At 38.9% G+C, this 23585-nt stretch overlaps 2 protein-coding genes, 1 long non-coding RNA gene and 1 other non-coding gene across 4 annotated transcripts; 1 reads left to right on the top strand and 3 right to left on the bottom strand.

Moving 5' to 3' along the window:
• On the bottom strand, positions 1 to 10293 carry LOC131323061 (uncharacterized). Its single transcript, XM_058354681.1, has 9 exons — positions 9894 to 10293; positions 8776 to 8823; positions 8562 to 8621; positions 4771 to 4854; positions 4505 to 4615; positions 3061 to 3174; positions 2827 to 2927; positions 1614 to 1725; positions 1 to 1253 (listed from the first exon to the last, which is right to left on the bottom strand). Exons 1-9 carry the CDS (start codon positions 10290 to 10292, stop codon positions 1119 to 1121), a joined length of 1164 nt encoding a protein of 387 aa, XP_058210664.1. The 5' UTR covers position 10293; the 3' UTR covers positions 1 to 1118.
• LOC131324936 (small nucleolar RNA snoR100) lies at positions 3846 to 3953 on the bottom strand. Its single transcript, XR_009199519.1, has one exon. It is a non-coding gene; the product is annotated as a small nucleolar RNA snoR100 (small nucleolar RNA).
• On the top strand, positions 6576 to 8114 carry LOC131323073 (uncharacterized). Its single transcript, XR_009199072.1, has 3 exons — positions 6576 to 6787; positions 7453 to 7515; positions 7876 to 8114. It is a non-coding gene; the product is annotated as an uncharacterized LOC131323073 (long non-coding RNA).
• Positions 10294 to 16841: 6548 nt separating the features above from the next.
• On the bottom strand, positions 16842 to 23477 carry LOC131323064 (uncharacterized). The gene is made up of 9 exons (XM_058354683.1): positions 22996 to 23477; positions 21999 to 22046; positions 21799 to 21858; positions 20320 to 20403; positions 20055 to 20165; positions 18964 to 19077; positions 18731 to 18831; positions 17709 to 17820; positions 16842 to 17361 (listed from the first exon to the last, which is right to left on the bottom strand). Exons 1-9 carry the CDS (start codon positions 23302 to 23304, stop codon positions 17227 to 17229), a joined length of 1074 nt encoding a protein of 357 aa, XP_058210666.1. The 5' UTR covers positions 23305 to 23477; the 3' UTR covers positions 16842 to 17226.
• Positions 23478 to 23585: the final 108 nt, after the last annotated feature.

Consider the following 23585-nt stretch of genomic DNA (forward strand, 5'->3'; position numbering starts at 1 on the left):
CTTGTACTCTAGTCCCAAGATCACCCTTATAGACTTTACTTTCTGTGTGGGACGGGGTACTGTTATGCTAAAAGTGCTATATACTTGTCAAACTCGCAGGTAACAATGATTATGACCTTAATTCTCTTGAACCATCTTCCTTTTGGTTCTTAAGGTGCTCACAAAATTGGGTTTCCCATTGCTCATCAAATTCTCAAATCCTCCACGTCACTGGGTGGGTGATGAAGATCCAGCTCTGGAGCACCGAAGCAAAGATTAGCCTCCGTAAACTTTATTTACGGAACCTCCGTAATAAAGATTTTCTCGTTGTTTTTTTGGGTCCGTTGCATGAAGAATTAAATTATCCAAAGAAACATGGATTGAATCACAAACCTCCAGACCTTTGATTATCATCTTAATATAAAACCACTAAAGCCAGTACTGGTTGCATCAACTAATGGCAAGCCACAGCAGAATGAAAATCATGTTAAACCCTCAAAAATGGTCCTGCATTTTCCATTACTGATGGCTGATTCTATCAGTAGAACATATGGAAAATAACCGAGTCTGGATGTATCACTCGCGGCACAAAAAAAGAGTATATTTAGACGATTGTATGGATCAACAACAGAAGAAAGCTGTATCCTGTGATTATGGTATGGATGAGCAGCATTGAGAGACACCAGCTTGAGGATGAGGAAACAGTTGCGGTGTGGAAGACAAAAATGGAAAAACATGGAAACATAACTGGACGGACGAGACTGCTAGGAAAGGGAGAGGGAGTCGGTGAATACGTTTCTCAGATGTCAGGCGTAGGGGCTATTTGTTCTTAGGTTTTAATTTTTTGTTACGTAATCTGTTCCAAGCTTCATCCAGGAAATGTTTCAAACACAACTTGTGTCCTTCAAACCTGTGGGGTCTTTCTTACTTCGGAACTGTGGAGAGTACATAGTTGCGACTCTGATTATCAATATGGATGACAAATTAAGGAAGAGTCGAAAGGCAATGTTAACAGCAAGTAAACCTTCTCAAGGAGGCCACTAAGGCGTTTTTCATGGTAAAATCTATATATAGTTTTATGTCGGTGCAGTATTCATTCAGAGACGGAACAGAGTAACCACATTCCTTGTTGCAAAGGACTATTTCTTGGTTGCGAGATAAATGCCAGAAATTATGGCCACACCAGCAACTGCAACTCCAACAGTTGTGAGGAGCTTCACTGCTGAAATGGCCGGCCTCCTTGAAGGCATATCTACATGCAGAAGCTGCTCCAGCTGCAACATGATTGATGAGCAATTCAGGAACACAGATATTAAAAGATATTGATGCAGAAAATCAATTCCATAGCTTCCAGACTTGAAAGAACGAGACACCAAAGAAAAGAAGACCAACCAAAACTCGTTTTGTGTCGGCCAAAAAAAAAGAAGAAAAGTCCAATCAGAAAAGGACTTTTTCTTTGATTATGATTAAAAGGAACTTGACATTTTAAGAGAAGTTAACCATCCAGTGGTGCGGGAATCTAAGTAATGGTGTGGATTGGCATGAATATAAATCACTCGAAACATACTTTTAGGAGCTAGTATGCTGATCTTGTATAGCAAATGAAAAAACAAAATATCCGATAACGGTGTAACCTCAACAGGTTGCTTCCAGTACTTCATAATTCCCTGAAGGTGCCCCTTTCCGACAACTGCAACAACAGAACTGTACTTACCAGCAACTTCTTCTAAAGTGGTTGACATGTACCTGAACATGCAAATTAACAAGGATTCAAGATAACTATACTAATCAAAATCTTAAGAAACTTACAGAAAAGTAGAGGAGCAAGAAACTAAACAAATAAAAAAGAAAATGTCACTGTACTTACGTGCACTAGGGCTGAGATGGATTGCGATAAGTATTAGAGTAATCATTCTTCAAGAAAGTTCTAAAGCTAGTAGCATACTAGCATCACTTTCATTTACAAGTATCCTCTTCTTTCTCTTCTTTCTTAAGGAGAAAACAATTTGTTTGGTTTGAGTTTTAAGGGAGGTTTTGAGGGTAATGAGTAGAGAGAGAAAGATTGAGAAACAAGGGTAGTAAATGGGGAGAAAACTTATTGGGGACTGTGCATCGAAAGGGTTGGGTCTCTAGACCCAAACTGAGCACAGTCAGACCGGAAAAGAATGAAAGAAGTGGATGATGAGTGGCGAAGAGAGATGAGTTTCTATTCAAGGCCCATAAGATTTGTGTTTAGCGCAACTACCATAAGGTGCCACATCCGAGAGTAAATATTTTCCAAGAAGTGCATCACTTTCTCTCATGCAAATCTGAAACTTCTATCAGAGAAGCTTTGCTGTCTTTGGTATGATATTGACTATAAAAACTGACTTCTCCTTGAATTGAAACAAGCTATACTGTCAGATATTGCTCAGAAAAACATACCTAAAACTACACAAATTAGGACAAAGTTGTGCAGCTTGCTCATATGCAAATCTGTTGATTTCTCTTTCATGGAAGTGTTTGAATTCATGATGGGATCCAACTATATGAAGCATAAGATAATATATAGGTGAACCACATAGACTTACACTTACCTTCTTTTTTTTTTTTTTCTTTTTCTTTTTTGTATGTTCTCTCTTTCTCAAATGAATTTGAATGAGAAGTATTACCTACCAAAATTTAGCATGCAAAGTCGTTGCTAACATATCAAAACAGACTATAGAGGGACCTAAACAGAATACTTTGTCTTGAAACCGAAACATAAACGACTAAACGAGAGAACAAGAAGAATACTAAAACAAAATGTTGCCCCAGAAGTATGAGGCAACTAGCACAATACTGTATAAGAAAGCAACATGTACTTACTGATCTCGCTCATGTACAAGGGTTTCCATGAGAGTGGGGAATTGCTTGCTCATATCTAGAATCACACGAGTCAACATATCAACATCATCCATTTCCTTCAGCTGAAGCAAAGGCCAAATTATAACCACTGAAATTCAGTAATGTAATTATGGTCCCCATGTTTAAATCTCATTAACATTTGCAGATGCAAAACTGCCGTTTGGAGCCATAAGTTGTGAAGAGAGGCAAACATACCATTTTATTGAGATCTTCAGAGTTTGGTAAAAAGAATGCTTGGATAACCATGGAATAAAGTAATTTTGTCTTATGCCAAAGTGGCATCTTTGCCCATGTCCTTTGTAAAGTAATCTATTCAGTTAAAACCAAATATCAAGAATAAGTTAGGATACAATGAAATTTTGTACTGTAACAGACAATTCAAATATAGACAATGTTGAAGAATTGCTTATAAGATGAATGAGATGGGGAAGACTAGTTAGTAGTCAGTACAAGTAAAGGAACTACATTCTCTAGAAGCTATATGTTTCTGAAGCTGCCAAAAAGAGCCATTTTACAGACTAAACCACTCAGAAGCAGAAAAGGAATGCATTTGGACGTTCAAGATATACAGTCATAAAAGGTCCATATCCCAGATAAGGCAAGAAAAAAAAAAGGAGAGCTTAATTCTGGATGAGTACAGAAAGATATGGTTAGCATTCTTTATTGATGTTCCTCTGTAGAGTTTTGCAATGCTATGCGGGATAATGCATCCATCAATAAAGCAGGAACCAAATTCCGCCCCCCACAACCCTCTATCTTTATTTGTTTCAAGCAGAATGCTCTTGGAGATTAGAAGGAGCAAGTCATGCAGACTAATAGTTAGAACATGTACAACAACAACAACAACAACAACAGAACCCATGTAGTCCCCAATCATTGGAGGTATGGGCGGGGAAGGATTGAAGACAGACCTAACCTTTGGCAATATGCACAAAGTGGCTACTCTCAAAATACCACTCAAACAGTGGCCCCCCTATACCTGTTTTGCTACGGAACCATGCCCCCAAATCAAAGCCAAATGGCATCAGAGAGGGCAAGCCTAAAGATCCAATTCAATTTATGTGCACATTATCATGCTTCCTTCATTGATAGTCTAGAGCATCGGTATGCACATTAATAGTTAGTACATGTAAAGAAGCTATATTCTATAGAGTCAAAACATTAACTTCTGAAGCTGCCAATAAAGAGCTGCTGTAGAAACTAAAACACTCAGAGAAAGGAGTACTTTTGGATGTTCAAGATACATAGTCATAAAAGGTCTGCATCCCAGAGAAGGCAAAGAAAGAGAGAACGTAATTCTGGTGGAGGACAGAAAGATAAGGTTAGCATACTGTATTGACGTTCATCCGTAGAGTTTTTCAGTGCCACGCGGGTTAATGCCACAACCAGCAATAAAGCATGGACCCAATTCCATACCCCACGAACCTTCCCTCTTAATATCTTTCAAGCAGAATGCTCTTACAGAGAAGAAGGCGCAAGTCATGCTTGGCCTGTAAAACCACAATTTCGATGTACTTGCAAATGTACCTCGCCAATGTTACTGGTACACTACGTGGGATAAAGCAGGAGGTGGGTTGGAGCCAAAGAAGTGTTTCCTGTTACAACAATCAAACAAAATCTAACCCAAAAAGTATCGTACTTCTACCGGGCGATCACCAAGTTTCACTTGCACGTTGTCATCATACTTGAACGCTTCTTCACATGCCACCCGAAACTCAGAACCAGGGCAAACCTCAAGCTTGCTGGCAACCTAACAAAAGAACATACAGACTCGTTGAAAAGATTCAGATGCATGAGAAAAGTACGAGGACCGAAAAATACACTCTGTAGCAGATATTTAATATGCGAGAACGTAACACTTCTGTGTCATTGACAAAAGAATCTGGTGAATAATAATGTTCATGCCTTGGCCAGAAACCAGCTGTACAAGATTCCAAATATATCGTGCTGTGTCGTCCACATCTCCACCATATCTCTCATGGTTGGTACCTGGGGAACCAAAAATGATAACTCTTGCAAGTGAAATTTCGGGAATGGCTACCAAAGGCTAGTATTATGACAATAGAAATTATAAAAAGAAAACATGAAATGCACCATCACTACACATACAATAAACTGGTTGTTGTTATTCAGTTGAGCATTCTTCTTGGGGAAAAAACTACTTGGAAAGTGCAACATATAGTCTGCCAGTTTTAGTAACGTGCTGGAAGGCTCCACGCCACCATCACATATCACTCACTAGTGCCATGAGAATATAAGATCATGCCTCTCACTCCACAAGGTGAATCTTGAAGATTCAAGGCGTTGTAAGAAGAGGAAACCAGTTCCTTAAACACATACTTATACAGACCATGCTGGCTGCAGAGTTACTTGACCTTTAAGTAATAAATAAAAATGAAATCATCAGCAACACGGATTTCTAAGACGATAATGGAATGCTTCAGAGAAGATCAATAAGCTAGGCCAGAATATCCCCGCTGAGAATGATGTAACAAATTGAACAAATTAACAAGCTGATTAGCCTTAAAATTGGCAATGAAATACCTCTCGAGACTTCCTATAATGAGTTGCACCAAAGATAACATCTTATTACGGTAATGGCGAAAAATGACAGACTACTTACTCGAAAGGGGTATCCTTTGCAAAGCAAGCTTGCCCCCAATGATGGTATATGAAAATAGATTCCACCATATAGTTTATGGTATCTTTTGCAGGACATATAAGATAATATACTTTAGTGATCTAATCCTTTCTTTTCGTAGGCCCATTATGCAGTGGCTTATTATAAAGCATTACTTCAATCCTTACTTACCAAAAAGTCCATTTTGATCCCCTAGCAAGATAATCCAATTCATCTGAATTTGATCCGTTAAAGCATCCAACTCAAAACCAATTGGCAATGAGTGGAGAGGCCGTCCAGATTCATATATTAGGTTTGGAGGTTATATTTAACCGATGTGGGACAAGAAAGGGGGACCAAACCATCAACGACATAGAGTCTTGTACAAAAGCCTCTGAAAACCTAACTCTGATACCATGTTAAGGCATCCAACTCAAAATCAATTGACAATGAGTGAAGAGGCCGCCCAAGCTCATATACTAGGTTTTGAGGTTATATTTAACCAATGTGGGACAAGATCTAACATGATCAAATAGAATAGAATCCTATGCTTCATGGACTCTTGTACGGCGATATGTCTAATTGTCATATCTGTCTAACTTCCATGTCAAGGCTGTAACATCCTTTTATCTTTGAGGTGCTTTAAAGTTATATTTAATAACTTAAAGGACTAAAGTGCAATTTTTTTTTTAAAAGTTGTGCATGTGTGCCGTGTGTTGTTTGTGAGGTGTGTGTGAGTGTGTTTCATTAATAAATAAATAAAAGAAGAGAACAAACCCAAAGGAAGTTCTGATTTCTACGTTAGAGAGAGAGAGAGAGAGAGCAGCGTGGAGAAGCGGTGGAAGAAGGAGAAGAGAAAGGGGAAGTGAGAGCTAGGTTGAATTGGAAACTTTGTAAGGTAATTCATGATCTTCTTTACTTGAATTTATGATTTTGTTGTTCAATTCCCTACCTGGCATCTAGTTAGAGCTGAATTGAATTCATGGGAGAAGGGTTTTTGAGGTTGGAATTGGGTTTAATTTCAGAAAATTCGTGGTATGATATGAATATGCATAACTGTGTTGAACCAAATTGAAACTGTTCTGTTTTTGACGAATTTATTCAAGGTACTTAGAAATCTTCTAAATTCTTGAAAAAAATCCTGAAGGTTCATCTGTGAGTCTATTGCATCGTGTTAAATTTTCAGAAAATAAGTCGAAGTGGTTTGGCCTACAAAATTCGTGGACTGAACTGGTGTCTGATTCGCGTCTGTGCAGACAGCACAGACACGTGTTGGAAAAACGGGCATAACTTCTTGCTCGGGTATCGGCTTTAAGCACCGTTTCTTGATTATGGAACTTGACTCGTATATCTTTCTGAATATGTATGGGTTGTGTCGTGGTTCTTTCTAGATTATAGCAGTTTTTGAATTAAAGTTTAGGTTTTGGTGATTCTGGAATTCTGGGCAGTTTTTGGAGCTGTGCTGTTCATCAATTTTGTCATAGTTAAATATGTTTAATGACTATGAGTTCTCATGAGTCTTAAACCTTGATCAGTTGGTGTTGTTTTGGCATTAGAAGTATTGGAAAAGATTGAGTGTGTGATTTTTAATGAGCATTCGATCGCAGACTGTTCTGCTGGAACTGTGTTTTCTGTTTTAGATGTGTAACTTTATTTGAGCGTATCTTGGTCATTCGGACTCCGTTTAGGACAAATTTTATATTGAGATTGATGTTCTGAGAGTGTACTTTCTTATGGTTATAGTCTCGGAACCTAACTCTAAACCTATAGAATACTATAGTCAGGAATCGATCAGTGGTTCTGTTGGATAATGTGTGAATTTGTGAAATTCTTGGTTTTGGGTACGAATTGGTGAATTTACATTTGTTCGGCATACGTTATATAGTGGAATTGATGCAAAACGTTATTAATGCATTTGTTAAAGCCTTAAAAGTATTTCTATACTAAAATGTTTGGCTTATGGATAGGTGACGAATCAGTGAATCAAGGAGCACCGAAATCATAAGTTGTTCTTTCTTTTGGAGTACAAGGTGAGTGTTTGATTCATAGATGTTGTTCTATATTGAATTAAACTTGAATGTTGGCTTAGTGCCCGATGATTGGCGTTATGCCAAAAGGCTTTTATGCGTTAAATTATTGGTTGTGTGCTGTGTGCCCGGTGATTGGCTTTATGCCATATGACTTTATGCCTTAAACTATTGGTTGTGTGCCCGATGATTGGCTTAATGCCAAAAGACATTTTGCCTTAAATTATTGGCTGTGTGCCCGGTGTTGCTTTTAATTGCTTGGTTCACTGTTTGACTGGTTGAGATATATCTTTTAGCTGTACCTTTAATATGGAATTGCATTTATGTCTCATAAACACTCCTGGATTCCATTTTGGAATCCAGTTTTGCAGGCGTTATAGATATCCACTGCTGATCGTCGTGGGGTTGTACGCTCGCTTAGGGTAGCATGTCAGGAAGGCTGGACTAGTTTGGCGAAATTTTGTAGATAGGGATGTAGTGCAACCTATGTTTATATTTGGTTTATTGTATAGTTTAATGCTTCTTAAGACTTTCACTGTGTTTGTAAGAACGTTTAAGTTTTGCGTTATCAATAAAATGGTTGTTGGTTAATTTAGTTGCTAGAACTTGAGTTATAGGAATGGGTTGGTGGTTGATGTTGCACCCTCACGTCCGTTTGGACTCATTTGAGTGCTGGTCCGGGGTGGGGTGTGACAAAGGCTATCACATTATCTAACTTTAATATCTAGGACCTCAGACAGTGTCTTCAATTTTCTAAATGTCGAACAAATTTCTCATATCCCAACTCAAGTGTCAAGTATCCAGTGTGCTTACTTCATACGTTTTGAAGAGACACAATGTACAGTCTATCACATTTTAAGTTTATCATAATTAATACAGAAGGCCTACAAAATGAATAGACCACATCATGAGAATGACTCCCGTGGTGGACCCTTGGGGCCAAGCAATATGGTGCAGTCTGCAAAAGTAGACTGCAAACTATCCATTCCCTGATATAAAAGCTATTAATAGCAAACCAAATGATGAAAGAACCACGAAAGAATATTTACCTTTAAATTCTGAGTAAGAAGTACAGGCTTACGAATTGGGCATAGTTCCAAGAAAACGACCTGTAGCCAAAACATGCACAAGTACTTAAAACAATTAAATGCATAAACAGATTGAAGATTGCTGCTATCATGAAACCATATGAAGTAGGCAATCAACCTGTTCAATGATCTGTCCATTAATCAAGTGGTACTAAGTTCCTAAAAATAGAAGCACCTGTGGTTTTGAAATCCTGATTACTGCTTTAACTTGTTTGCATGATTCCTGCAACCACAGCAACAAAGAACATACATCAATAACTTGCCTCTGTTATTCCTTTTCTTTCTCATTACTGGGTGACACAAATAGAACTAAATCAATGTAATGTTGGGATAAATAACTAACAGCTGACATTAAACCAAGAAAGGAGTCAATAAGGAACGCCCCTGCAAAAATCAAAATCCTAACCACAACCCTGGAAACTTTGAAATGAGCAAAAGCGAAATTCTGTGACATTTGACAGCTAAATAAAGAAACTACAACCTGATAATAGGGAACAGGAACTCATTTTCTCAGATGATGTGGGTTATGCTTCTGCAACCCGCATTGGATGTAACTAAACAAACTACTTCACAGTTCTCAGTGACAATGGCATCCAGAGAAACGTCAACTGATCTCCATTAGGTATTGTAATAGTTAAATCGTTGTCTACACCATTCTAACTACATGAAACAGAGAAGCCTCAAACAGATTCTTTTCACGGCACGCCAATATTGTTGTCCACAGCACGTGAATAAAAAGTATCAGTGACTTCAAATCTTGGCTGCCTCCCCGTCCAAGGACACAATTATGCAGAAAATTGAAGCTCAATTAATGCTACAAACTAGGCTACGATGCACAAAGACAATTACTCCATTCATTTGATATCGAGATTCCAAAAAAAAAAACCATGTCTTAAATTTTCCTCAATTTTCTAGGCAACCAAACAAAGGAAACTAATAATTGATATGCAATGCAAGTAGCTCCCACTCAATCTTGACACGAATTGTTCCATTACTCAACAAGAAAACTGCGTCAAAAGAATCAAAACCATACATGATACAACAAGAGATAAGAACACAAAAGAAACCGCTTCTTCCACTATCCTTAATTTCTCCTCAGCAAGACCAATAAAACCCCAAGGATTGACCTCGTGGACAAAGTCTGAGACATCAAATAAAAAAAAACGATTTTAACCCGGTTTAATTAGTGGGCAATGGAATTAGCTTTAGCAGATTAGTTGGGGTGCACGTAAGCTTATCCAAACGCCTATGTTGTGAAAAAAAAAAACCAAGACCAATAAAAATTGAACACACCTGAGACACATGAGCCGTTCCAACCAAATAAACGTCGCAAATTCCTCCTTCCGCCGTCGACTCGCACGAAAGCTTCACCACGTTTTGCCGAAGCTCCTCCGGCAGAAACTCCATCCGAACCTCGTCTCCATCTTCGAGTAGTACTCGAGAGGCAGGGCCGTCCACGTCCGTCGGGATTGGATCAGGTCTGCGGCGGCCGGAGAACGAGTCGCGGCGGCGGAAGTGGAGGTGTCGGAGTTTCGCTAGACATGGGCAACATGGCTTGAGCCATTCCCAAAACACGGCCAAAATCGCAAAAACACCTAGCCCAAAGGTGTGCCATTTCTTCAGCCAAAAATGGTTCCTCCCATTTCTCCACCCATTTTCACCCAAAAATGGCAGCAAGAATGACCTATCCATTTATGCCTCCAAATCCTGATTGCTTAGGGAGAGAGAAAACTTTCTTATTGATCAGAGCGAGAGAAAGAGAGGAAAATCACAGAGAGAGAACTTTCTGATAGCACAGAGAGGTAGAGAGAGAGAGAGAGAGACCGGGGTCAGAGGAGGTTTATATACCTTGTGTGTGTGGAATTGGGGTGAAATTATGCAGTACTCCGGAAGATCACCACGTGGTGTTCCCACCATTCCTCGACCACACATTATCTTAGGTTTCGGGACTAATTCTAGTTCAGGATTAATCTGAAGCACCACATAACGTGCTCCCGCAATACTGAATAATTACTGCAATCTGAGTTGTCGAAAGCCGCAATTCGTGACCTTAAACTTTGTCGCCTAGTATGTTGTACTTTGTCGCACAGTGCTTTCTGAGATTAACTCCTCTGCACTGTCTCTCTCTCTCCCTCCTCCCCAAGCTACTCAAAACTCTTATCCTTTCAAGGCTCATGACAATAATCCGAACCGGTCATCTCGAACAAAATGAAAAACAGAATGTGTATACAGAAAATTTGTTTAACCGGATATTGATAAATATGATAATAAAGTGTATGTTTCTTGTAAATTGTAAGGTGTAATGTATATTTGACATTCATTTTTACATTATAAAACACTACATGTTCAAGGGCCTAATGATTTTTAATCAAATTAATTTTCTGCAGAAATGTTTGTATCTCTGTGTTGTACAAGATGAACAATTCGGATTATGACTGTAGACCTTGTATGAGCCCACAAAATAAGACTACGGAGGGATATAGAGAGAAGGGGTATTCTGTAGAGAGGAGGTGCTCATACAATGATTTCTGCTTTAGAAGTTTTGGGTGGCTGGTCCATAGATATTGTGCCCCTCTCTTCTTGGAAGTTTCTAATTAAGGGTGGGTTTTCCTTTAATTTAACTAGAAGGACTAAAGTTTATATTTTTACCGATGTATAAGTGGGTTCACGGATTTATAAGCGGGTTATTCTTCTCATAAATATTAACTAAAATACCATTTAGCGGAAACAATTTGACTATTGTCATTTGCTTCTTCTTCTTTTTTGAATTATTTGGATTATTGGCTGATTTTTGGATTATTTGAATAAAATTTAATAAAGACAAACATAACTCCTAATAGGAAGATTTTTTTTTTTGATTATTTTTGTCTTTTTATAATTTTTAAGTTTGATTCATTTTTTATCTCTCTTGTCGAAATGAATAATAATTTTAAAAATTTGCTATCACATGCATGAATAAAGGTAGTATAAACTAATAATAATCCAAAATAAACGCATTTCTTTTTTGTGATGCTTTTGGAAACAAATTAAAAGTTTGTCAGGGCCCCAAGTCTAGTCCTGTGTTCTTTTTGGGGGCGGGAAGAGTTTCTATGCGGTGGAATTTGAACATAGAGTCGGGAATTGGAGTTTACAATCCCGTTAAATTTAGTTCTAGGTTATAGATGACAATCTTCTTCTTGTCTTTAATTGTTAAACGTTAGCAGTAATATCTTGCCCTAATAAGATACTACTAGGTTATAACTTCTATTTTATCCAAGGGTAAGAGTGAGTCTTGAGAAATATTCCTTGAATTACCCTCTTGCCCTCCTTCAAAGCAACTACGTCTCATCTACCCGTTGTGGTTTAGGTGCTTGAAATCTGATGCAGGCTTCTTGGGCCGTAGTTTAGATATTATGTGTGTGTGTTTACAAGGGTCTATTATGCCTCTCTCTAATCAACAATTGCTTAAGTGAGTTGGTACGTAGAATTATCTTCTTGCTCTCCTCCAAAACTTTGAGAAATTCCCCATGGTGCACCTTACACCCAGAATATTAATTGGGCCATAAATATTACCCATGGCACACCCAGTCTCACCATCACAAAGCGACAACTTTTACGAGCAGGACAATGATACACCCACTGCACGCACGCACGCCGGGTCCACTCCGGTTACCGGACGGCCGATCCGAGCCATCCAAAAATTCTATAAAAAAAAACCGAGTGGGCCTTAGAGAGAATAAATGGCATCCGAAGTGTGTAGAGTGGGCCTCCGCGAGAATAAATGGCATCCGAAGTGTGTAAGTGCTCAAACCAATCTTTCATTTTTAACGTCTCAGATCATCTAATTTTTGGAAGTTTAGATCGAGCACCTACACACGTCAAATACCATTTATTCTCGCGATGGCCCACTCGGTTTTTTTTTCTAGAATTTTTGGACGGCTCGGATCGGCCGTCCGATGGCCGGAGTGGGCCAGGCGTGCGTGCGATAGACGGTGCGGTGGGGAAGCCGCGGCGAGTGTATCACTGTCCTTTACTAGCATAGTACTACTTGAGAAGTGATGTAACGCCCCGACTTTTCGGAAGTAAAATAAAATAAAATTTTAAAAAAATTTGCTAAATAAATATAATTTTTCAAAATAAAGTTTAACTATTACAGTCACAAGATAAATTTGTTGATTCAAAATACATTAATTTCAGAGCTGACTCTAAGCTTAATACAAATCCGAAACATACTCGATCTTCGTTCCTGATATTCTCTCCGTGTTGAACTGCAACATCTTCGAATCATCTCCAGTGAATCCTGCGCCCTCTAACAAATTGATCGCTGAAGCAAACAATTTGCCAGGATACAGACGTATCCGTGAGTGATAAATCACCCAATAGAATAATCCAATCCAACCACCCCTCTTACATTACAGATAGCAAGCAGCAGGATAATAATAGTGCGAAAAAGCAAGACAAAGTTTGTTCCACATAAACCAGTTTATTACTATCCATTAACTTGTCGTGTAATCTAAGATCTCCTCCGCGGGATCTTTCCTCCCCAACCACTAGCCATGCTCGGTCCCATGAGATCACTTCCCTTTGCTGTCGCAGATGCATCTAAGTTATGTACCGAGTATGCATCCCAATAACTACAACAAGGGGAAAGCTTATCATGCCTGAATCACGACTAGGGTTCGCTTATCTTATGTACCACTTCACAAACCACATCACAATCACCACTGGACACCCGCCAGTATATCAATTCATCACTGGACACCCGCCAGTCTATCAATTTATCACTGGACACCCGCCAGTTTCAATCTCATCACAAATCTCAACATCACGCCTGCAGGCAATCTAGAAATAAAACTTTCCAATTCATCCATTATCTAGTATCGTCTAGGTGAATTCTACTCGCATACCATCCCATGTCTCTAGGGTCCAATCTATCACTCAAATCGATGCAATATACAACAAATCAATAATAATTAAAACAATTAATAAACAATGTAATCACGCAACTTATTATGAACGGGCCGTTGCCCTTAATCTTGTATAGTCATAATGTCAACAATAAAGTAAGAGTTTTAAAAGGAATTTAAAAGGAAAATTTTCTAGGCTTTCATTAATTAATTCTAAGATAATAGATTAATTAAAAAACTAATTAAATACATTAATTGGATAAAAATATTGAAACATTCATCATGACCTAAATAAGAGTCCTACAGGTCCTATACAACTAGTCGAGAGTCAAAAGTTGGGTCCGGAAGGTCACGGGAGTAATTTAAATAAAAACGTTTAAATAAAGTGGCCGAAAGTGAAGTAAATAGATAATAAATAATTTGCAAATTAAAATATGCTACTGTTAACAAGATTTCATCTTCAGAATATAAAGAGTCTAAATAAAATTATTCGGGCATTTATAATAACGTGTATAAGGTCGTAAAGAATTTTTGATTGAAAACGCTATAGAAATAACAATAAATAGTAAATTAAATTAAAAAAATATTATTTTAACAAGTTATGATCTTTCAGGTGTGAAAAGTCTAGGAAAAATAGTTTGGGGGTCAAAACAATGTTCGGAAGGTCGAAAAGTTGTTTCGAAACATTTAAAAACAACTAAATCTATCAGATAAATTAAACTGATATTATTAATACGTTTTATACTAAGTTGATATTACATTGTAAGAAAATAATATCAGATCAGTAGTTTTTGATAATAATAATATCAGACGGATTGTAAATTAAATATCATAAAGGTCTTCTTCTTCGCAAATAATTACAAATAAAGTGTCGGGATCAAAACTAATATCAATTTGGTGAATACGGCAGAAAACGCGCGGTTAACTATATTTTTTTCGTTCGGGACATAGGCTTAAGCATATAAACACTTAATATACTTAGAGAAGAGGTTGGATATGATTATAGTACCTTTAATCGGATCGAATTGATTCAAAAACGAATCTTGAATTTTGAGAAAGAAGACTTCGATTTTGGCGATCGGGGGACCTTGGGCTCGAATTGAATGATGCTTGGGGATGCTTGGGGTTGAGGGAAGTGATTGGAATGATCAATTCAGGTCTCGGTTCGTCGGGGCTATGAAACCCACTTTTCTCTCTCTTCTTTCTCTCTCCAGAACTCCATGGATTGAAACTTGGTTTTCTCTGGTTTTTCTCTATCTTTTGGACTGGTGGAGCGTGGGGAATATTGTGGTGTAAATTTCGTGGGTCAAGGGGGTGGGATATTTATAGGAAAATTTTGGTGGAAGAGAATAAGAGTGAATTTAATAGGGTTGGGTTCATGGAATTTGGAATGGACGAATTTGGCTTGGTTTTAGGGTTAAGGAGGAAGTAGAGACTGAGTAGGAGACGGAGAGACGGAAGGAGTTTGAGGTGAGGGAAGAGAAGGAGTGTGCATGTACGCATGTATGTGTAGGAAAATTAAAAAAAAAATGCATGTATATATTGTATGCATAATTATATTTAAAAAAAAAATTGCATTAAGGAAAATAATTCTAATATTATTATATTTAGAAAAAAAAATTAGGTCAAAAATTCGGGTCGTTACAAGTGAAATGATATAATAATTTGGAAGTACCGCTACAAAATATTCCGAGCCACTTTACAACCGCACATTTCCATTCTCATCGAGGCTCTGTCTTTCTAACAGCACATGAATTATCCACATACACACGCTTCTTTCTTGACCAAAGGTTAGCTTGCCTGTGGAATCTCCAACAATTGCCTTTTCAGATTGGATCGTATATTGGACCCCACCATTTGTTAGTTGTTAGTTGTTAGGAGTACAAGTTAACAAAGGTAAACACAATCTAATCTAACCATCCACAAGCCGAATTTTCTCTTTCCATTTTTTTCGTATTCATATCTGTACAAGCGTATGAACACATTCAGTAACACAAAACCAAGTACTTAGGGCCGTAAAACGAACGAAGCTATTCGAGTCTGAGCTCGTGTTTGTTCGTTAAAAGGTTGTTCAAAATTGGTTTGCTACATGAATAAACCAAACTTGAACGTTTTTTTGAAACTTGTTAAAATTTCAAGCTAAGTTTGAACGAGCTACTACTCGACGTGTTCAGTTTAATACATATAAAATTCAAGCTATTTGAGATCGGTTCGTGTTTGTGTTTGGCTTTATTGAAGCTCGTTTGAGATCAACTTGTCTCATAAACAAGCTGAGCTCGAACATATTTTTGAAGCTAGTTAAGTTATCAAACCAAGCTTAATCAACTACCAGCTTGGCTCATTTGATTTGTTTATCACCCCTACAAGTACTTCATTGGACTGGTTTCGCTTACTGCCTAGGTTTCGTGGGTACGGAAATACTGATTCGAGTGACGAGAATTTAACTTCTCTACATAGAATTGGAAGAAGGTTGTTTTATTTTATAGCACCCCTGTATAAGTACCGCTAGGAATCCTACTGATCGGGTATTGACGGGCTTGCGGGGCCCATTCCGGGTCCCACACGAACAATCCGAGCCATTTAATAATTTAAAAAAAAAAACTGAGTGGGGCTGTGAAATTTCAGCTCAGTCCGATATATATGTGTAGTTTTATAGGTACATGAGTGGAATTATCCAAATTCAATTGGTGTAGTCCATGGACCTTTGGGTTATTCAAATGAAAACCAAGAAAATCTAAATTTAATGGTATGTTTCATTCAGGATCTGGTAAAGAAAAATGAATTGAAATAACCCGTCATATTGGATTTATTTTTATACATAATTAAAAACTTTTTTTTGACATTATTATTTTTTTCCTCTGAAGGGTAATTACCAATCAGTGAAGTGAAGCTGAAGTGGAGAGTGGGCACGAGGAGGATAGCGCGGATTGTACCGTCAATTTTGTTAGAACAAGTCCAATCATTTGTATAGTTAGCGGGGGTTTAGTGGGATGTTAGTCAACGGATGGCTCAGAGGCTATCTATAGCCCTGAAACCTCAATTCTCGCCCCCCATAAAGCTTGAACACTGGCCTCCATGGAGAGGGGACAAGAACCTACCACTAGTGCTAGCTGGCAATTGTTCTTACTTTTTTTGACACTAAAAATGGGATTGCCAAAGTTTGGCATTAAATTTTGGCAAAAAAGTAGAGAAGGTTTAATTTGGCATTCTTGATGTCAATTTTTTATTGTGACATGGCATTTAACGCTCTTCACTTGCTCCTAAACTGCATCTCCTTCCACTAAGCACCAATCCATTCCATTAATACCAAATCAATTTCTATTTCCTTAGTTACTTCTCTTTGCTATAAAAAAAAATGGATATTACATCAGCACCACACACTCATCTACAGGGGTGACTACACTTATCAAAGACGTTGAAACATAGGGCCCTCCTCATTTTCTGAGAGCTAAAGAGTAAGTTTAGTCCCACCAACAAGCTATGGAACCTTGAACCCAGATATTAAGCGAGAAAATCAAGTATCTAACTATTGAAACCAACACCCGGTAGTTTTGTATTTCCCTCCCCTTAACTTTGAGCATCGAGCCAGAAGTCCAGGTAGCTAGACCTGTCGGGAGCTATAACCTTGTGCAATCTGCATGTACATATATACACTTTCATTTTATGTGGTGAGCTATTCATGTTACTTCCATACTGCGGATATATCATGAGTAAGGAGTACAGAGTGAGGAGCTTCGCTGCTAAAATAGCCAGCCTACGCAAAGGCCAGAAATCATGGCCACACCAGCAGCTGCCACCCCTACAGTTGTGAGGAGCTTCACTGCTGAAATAGCCAGCCTCCGTGAAGGCATATCTGCATGCTGAAGGTGCTCCAGCTGCAACATGATCAATGAGGAATTCAAGAACACATATTAAAAGATATTGCTGCAGCAAATCATAACTTCCAGACTCAAAAGAACGAGATAGAAAAGAACAGACGACCAATCAAAACTTGTTTTGTGTCGGCCAAAAAAAAAACCAATCATAAAAGGAGGGTGACCTTTACTTCGATTATAATTTTAAAAAAACTTGACATTTTAAGAGAAGTTAACCATCCAGGGTCTTGGAAGCAAAGTAATGGTGTGCATTGGCATAGATTTAAATCACTCCAAAGAAACTTTTAGGAGCTATATGCTGATCTTGTATAACTAATGAAAAACAAAACATGTGAAAATGGTCTAACCTCAACAGATGGATTCCAGTACTTCTTTATTCCCTCCAGGTGCCCCTTTCCGACAACTGCAACAATTGAACTGTGCGTACCAGCAACTTCTAATAAAGTTGCTGACATGTACCTGAACATGCAAACAAGGATTCAGGATAACTGGATAACTCTACTTATCGAAATCTTAAGACAAGAAACTGAATAGATAAAATAGAAAATGTCACTGTACTTGTGTGCATTGGGGCTGAGAAGGATATTGCGATGATAAGTATCAGAGTAATCATTCTTCAAGAAAGTTCTAAAGCTAGTAGCATCACTTTCAATTACAAGTATCCTCTGCTTTCATTAATTTCTTTTCTTGTTTAAGGAGAAATATAAGGACTGGAAAAGAATGAAAGAAGTGGATGATGAGTGGCAAAGAGAGATGAGTTTCTATATATTCAGGGCCCATTGGATTTGTGTTTAGAACCAGGTGCCACATCCGAGAGTAAAGATTTTACTAGAAATGTATCCCTTTCTCTAGTGCGACTTGGAAACTTATATCAAAGAAGCTATGCTGTCAGTGGTCTGATATTGCCTATAAAAACTAACTTCTCGTTGAAATCGGGAACACTTCACAAACAAGCTATACTGTCGGACATTGCTCAGAAAAACATACTAAAACTACACAAATCAGGGCAAGGATGTGCTTGATGCAACTCTGTTGATCTCTCTTTTATAGACGTGTTTGAATCCATGATGGTACCCAACTATATGAAGCATAAGAAAATATCTAAGCAAACCAAGTAAACTTACCTGTTTTTCTGTTCTCTCTTTCTCATATGAAGTTGAATGAGAAGTATCACCTACCAAATTTTACCCTGTAAAGTCTTCCAAACATATCGAAATGGACTACAGAGGGACCTTGACAGAATACCTTCTCTTAAAAGTAAAACATCAAAAAGAAAGCGAGAGAACAAGACGAATACTAGAACAAAATGTTGCCTCAAAAGTAAGTGGCAACTAGTACAATACTGTATAAGAAAGCAACATGTACTTACTGATCTCGCTCATGTACAAGGGTTTCCATGAGAGTGGGGAATTGCTTGCTCATATCTTGAATCACACGAGTCAACATATCAGCATCATCCATTTCCTTCAGCTGAAGCAAAGGCCAAATTATAACCACTGAAATTCAGCAACGTAATTATGGTCCCCATGTTTAAATCTCAATAACATTTGCAGATGAAAACTGCCATTTGGAGCCATAAGTTGTGAAGAAAGGGAAACATACCATTTTATTGAGATCTTCAGAGCTTGGTAAAAAGAATGCTTGGAAAACCACGGAATAAAGTAATTTTATCTTATGCCAAAGTGGCATCTTTGCCCATGTCCTTTGCAAAGTAATCTATTCAGTTAAAACCAATTATCAAGAATAAGTTAGGTTACAATCAAATTTGGTTACAGACAATTCAAATATAGACAATGTTGAAGAGATTGCTTATAAGATGACTGAGATGGGGAAGACTAGTTAGTAAAGTAAAGAAACTACATTCTCTAGAAGCTATATGCTGAAGACATTAATTTCTGAAGCTGCCAAAAAGAGCCACTTTACAGACTAAACCACTCAGAAATAAAAATAAATAAAAATAAAAGAGAGCACTTAATTCTGGAGGAGTACAAAAGATATGGTTCGCATTGTTTATAGATGTTCCTCTGTAATGCTATGCGGGATAATGCATCCTCCATCAATAAAGCAGGAACCAAATTCAAACGCGCAAACCCCACCCCCACCCCCCCACCCCCCCACACACACACACACACAACCTCTCTCTTTATCTGTTTCAAGCAGAATGCTCTTGGAGATAAGAAGGAGCAAGTCCTGCAGACTAATAGTCAGTAAACTTAAAGAAGCTATATTCTATAGAGTCAAGACATGAACTTCTGAAACTGCCAAAAAAGAGCCGTTGTAGAAACTAAAACACTCAGAGAAAGGAGTCTTTTGGATGTTCATGATATATAGTCATAAAAGGTCTGCATCCCAGAGAACGTAATTCTGGAGGAGGACAGAAAGATAAGGTTAGCATACGGTATTGACATTCATCCATAGAGTTTTTCAAATCCACATGGGATAATGCCACAACCAGCAATAAAGCAGGGACCAAATTCCATACCCTCTTAATATCTTTCAAGCAGAATGCTCATTACAGAGAAAAAGGTTCAAGTCATGCTTGGCCTGTAAAACCACAATTTCGATGTACTCGCAAATGTACCTCACCAATGTTACTGGTACACTAGGTGGGGTAAAGCAGGAGGTGGGTTGGAGCCAAAGAAGTGTTTCTTGTTACAACAATCAAACAAAATCTAATGCAAAAAGTATCTTACTTGTACCGGGCGATCACCAAGTTTAACTTGCACGTTGTCATCATACTTGAGCGCTTCTTCACATGCCACCCGAAACTCAGAACCAGGGCAAACCTCAAGCTTGCTGGCAACCTAACAAAAGAACTTACAGACTCACTGAAATGATTGTGATGCATGAGAAAGTAGAAGGACCAAAAAATACACTCTGTAGCAGATATGTAAAATGCGAGAAAGTAACACTTCCGTGTTAATTGACAAAGAATCTGGTGAATAATAATGTTCATGCCTTGGCCAGAAACCAGCTGTACAGGATTCCAAATATATCGCGCTGTGTCTTCCACATCTCCACCATATCTCTCATGGTTGGTACCTGGGGAACCAAAAATGACTACTTGTGCAAGTGAAATTTAGGGAAAGAATAAAAGGAAAACATGCAATGCATCATCACTACACATACAATAAACTGGTTATTGTTATTAACTTGAGCATTCTCTTGAGGAAAAAAGAATACTTGGAGCCAGAAGGCTCCACGCACCAGCACATATCTCTCACTAGTATCCATAAGAATATAAGATCATGCCTGTCACTACACAAGGTGAATCTTGTAGGTTCAAGACATTGTGTAAGAAAGTAAACAAGTTCCTTTCAACACAAATTTAATATACAGGACCATGCTGGCTGCAGAGTTACAGGACAACTTGGATTTCTAAGACTACAATGGGATGCTTCAGATAAGATAGTTCAATAAGCTAGGACAGAATATCCCCCATGACGTACATACCATGGAATCCACTGAGTGGTGTTCGAAAAGACATATTAGAAGCTACCTTTCATGAATGATGTAACAATTTGAACAAATTAACAAGCTGATAAGCCTTGCAATTCTTAATGGAATACCTCTCGAAACGTCCTGTAATTTGTTGCACCGAAGATAAGGTTTTATTATGGTAACAGTGAAAAATGACAGACTACTAACCTCGAACGGGGTATCCTTTTGCAAAACAAGCTTGCACACAATGCTGGTATACAAAAATGGATTCCACCACATAGTTTATGGCATCCTTTGCAAGACAAATTAGATGGTGCACATGCAGTTTAGTCTCGTGGGCCCACTCAGGGTCCCTCTTTAGTGATCCGATCTTTCATTTCATAGGCCCATTGTGTAGATGGCTTATAAAGCATCAGTCCGATCCCTTACAAAAAAGTCCAGTTTGATCCCATAGCAAGATAATCCGAATCTGATCAAACAGAAAAGGATCCAATGTTTCATGGACACTGGAACAGGTGTGCGTCTAATTGTCATACCTCTCTAATTTTCATGTCAAGGATATCATATCATCTCTAACTTTAATGTCTAGGACCTGTGTCTACAATTTTCTATGTCGAACAAATTTCTCATATCTTTACACAAACGTCAAGTATCCAGCGCGCTCGCTTCATAAATTTCAAAGAGCGACAACATACAGTTCATCATATATGCATTCGGAAAAATGAATGATCAAATTTCAACCATACCTGTTCGTTTTGTTCAGGACAAATGCCATAGCATTATCATAATTGTTGGATCAATCAAATTGTTTTGAAATTTATCATAAACACAGAAGGCCAACAAAATCAGTGACCACATGACAAGAATGACTCCCGTTGTGAACCTATGGGGCCAAACAATATGGTGCAGTCTGCAAAAGTAGACTGCAAACTATCCATTCCCTGACATAAAAGCCCTTAATAGCAAACGAGCAATGAACAACGAAGTAATATTTACCTTTAAATTCTGAGGAAAAAGTACAGCCTTACGACTGGGGCATAGTTCCAAGAAAACAACCTGTAGTCAAAACATGCACAAGTACTCAATAATTGATAAGCAGATTGAAGATTGCTGCTATCATGAAACCATATGAAGCAGACAATCACCAATGATCTGTCCATTAATCAAGTGGTACTAAGTTCCTAATATAGAAGCACCTGTGGTTTTATAAATCCGATTACAGCTTTAACTTCTTGGCATGATTCCTGCAACCACAGGGACAAAGAAACCACATCAGCAGCCAAACAACAAGACCGGGGCCGGCTCATACCCAAAGCAGTTGAAGCACTTGCTTTAATTAGGCTCCCACTACTCATCAAGCTAATGGAAGGTCAAAACTATAACAACAGCTATACCACAACAGAAACCACATCAGCCAAGCTGGCAGCAGTGAGGCCCACTCCTTTTACCCCATTCTCTCTCTCTCTCTCTCTCTCTCTCTCCAAACACTCCCCACAGCACAACCCCAAAACCAACAAATCGAAAAACCTCACCAGCATATCTCTCTCTCTCCCCAAACACTCCCCGCAGCACAACCCCAAAACCAACAAATCGAAAAACTTCATCAGCATATGTCTCACAGTCCCATCGTCCCTCACTACTCCTCCATAGCCTTCGGCCTCCATTCCCATCTCCTAGTCTCACTCTGTTCTTTACATTCACACAATTTCTCCCTAAAGCCAGATCCACCGCTTACTCACTGAATCCCGGCTCGCATACGAGCTCATGGGACTCCAATTTCGATCCCTGCGACCGCCTCTGCACCGACGATAAGTTCACCTGCGGCTTCGTAATCTCCAATTTCGACCCCTGCTTCCGATGTGACGCCGTAATCTCCAACGTCAGCCGAGTCACCAAACTCGCCCTCAACTCAGCGGGTTACTCCTCGGCACTCGGTTCCTCTTCGTGGAACCTCCCTTAATTACCTCCAAACTACTTCTACGGCTCGATACCCAACTCGCTCTCGAACTTACTTAAACTCTACTGAGTCGACTCACCCTTTCGTTTAACTCGCTGTCCGGATCTATACCCGAATCAATCCAAATGAAACACAATTCAAGAGCTTTACTTTGGTAATAACTAATAAGAGTGTGAACTGTCCCCTAGCATTATTGTTCTTCAATTAAAATGAAACACAATACACAATTCAAGTACCTTAGAAACATGAGCAGTTCCAATCACATAAACCTCGCAAATTCCCCCATCCGCGGTCGACTTGCACAAAAGCTTCACCACGTTCAGGCAAAGCTCCTCCGGCAGCACCTTCCACCGATCTCCGGCATCCTCCGCCGCCGCCGCGCTGCCGCCTCTGTCTTCATTCTCAGCAGAAGAATTAATGCTCCTAATGTCGGTGCCAGTGTCTCCGGGCACTAGAGGAGAGGGAGGGCCGTGGATGCTGATCACAAGGTGCTCCGCCGAAGCGGGAGAGGCGGATTCCGGCGGAGTTACAGAGAGGGCGTCCATGGCCGTCGGGTATGCGGCTGGCGGAGAATGAGTATACGGCGAGAATTGGGGTCTTGCTTGGATCGAGGGGAACGACTGACAGTCACACTGGCGGGACGGCGAGAGACCTGGACGGTGGTGTCGCAAGCGTGTGTTAATCTTGAACGGTGTTTGTTATAGTAGTATTAGGTAGTTGAGTATCGAGGCGGTCGGTTTTCATGCAATAAAAAAATTAGTGGAATAAGGTGGCTGCGGCTGGGGTCAATATATACCCTTGTGACGCTGGCTGTTACTCCTATGAC

Source organism: Rhododendron vialii, chromosome 4a (assembly GCF_030253575.1).
Source record: "Rhododendron vialii isolate Sample 1 chromosome 4a, ASM3025357v1".
Classification (NCBI taxonomy): domain Eukaryota; kingdom Viridiplantae; phylum Streptophyta; class Magnoliopsida; order Ericales; family Ericaceae; genus Rhododendron; species Rhododendron vialii.

Coding starts and splice junctions, on each gene's coding strand:
- LOC131323064 (XM_058354683.1), bottom strand. CDS start 23,304: ATGGACGCCCTCTCTGTAACTCCGCCGGAATCCGCCTCTCCCGCTTCG. Junction 20,166..20,319: donor ACAGCTGGTTTCTGGCCAAG/GCATGAACATTA, acceptor TTCTTTTGTTAG/GTTGCCAGCAAGCTTGAGGT. Junction 19,078..20,054: donor TTGGTGATCGCCCGGTACAA/GTAAGATACTTT, acceptor TTAACTGAATAG/ATTACTTTGCAAAGGACATG.
- LOC131323061 (XM_058354681.1), bottom strand. CDS start 10,292: ATGGATAGGTCATTCTTGCTGCCATTTTTGGGTGAAAATGGGTGGAGA. Junction 1,726..2,826: donor CTTGTACATGAGCGAGATCA/GTAAGTACATGT, acceptor TTGCATGTTCAG/GTACATGTCAACCACTTTAG. Junction 1,254..1,613: donor ACTGGAAGCAACCTGTTGAG/GTTACACCGTTA, acceptor ATCATGTTGCAG/CTGGAGCAGCTTCTGCATGT.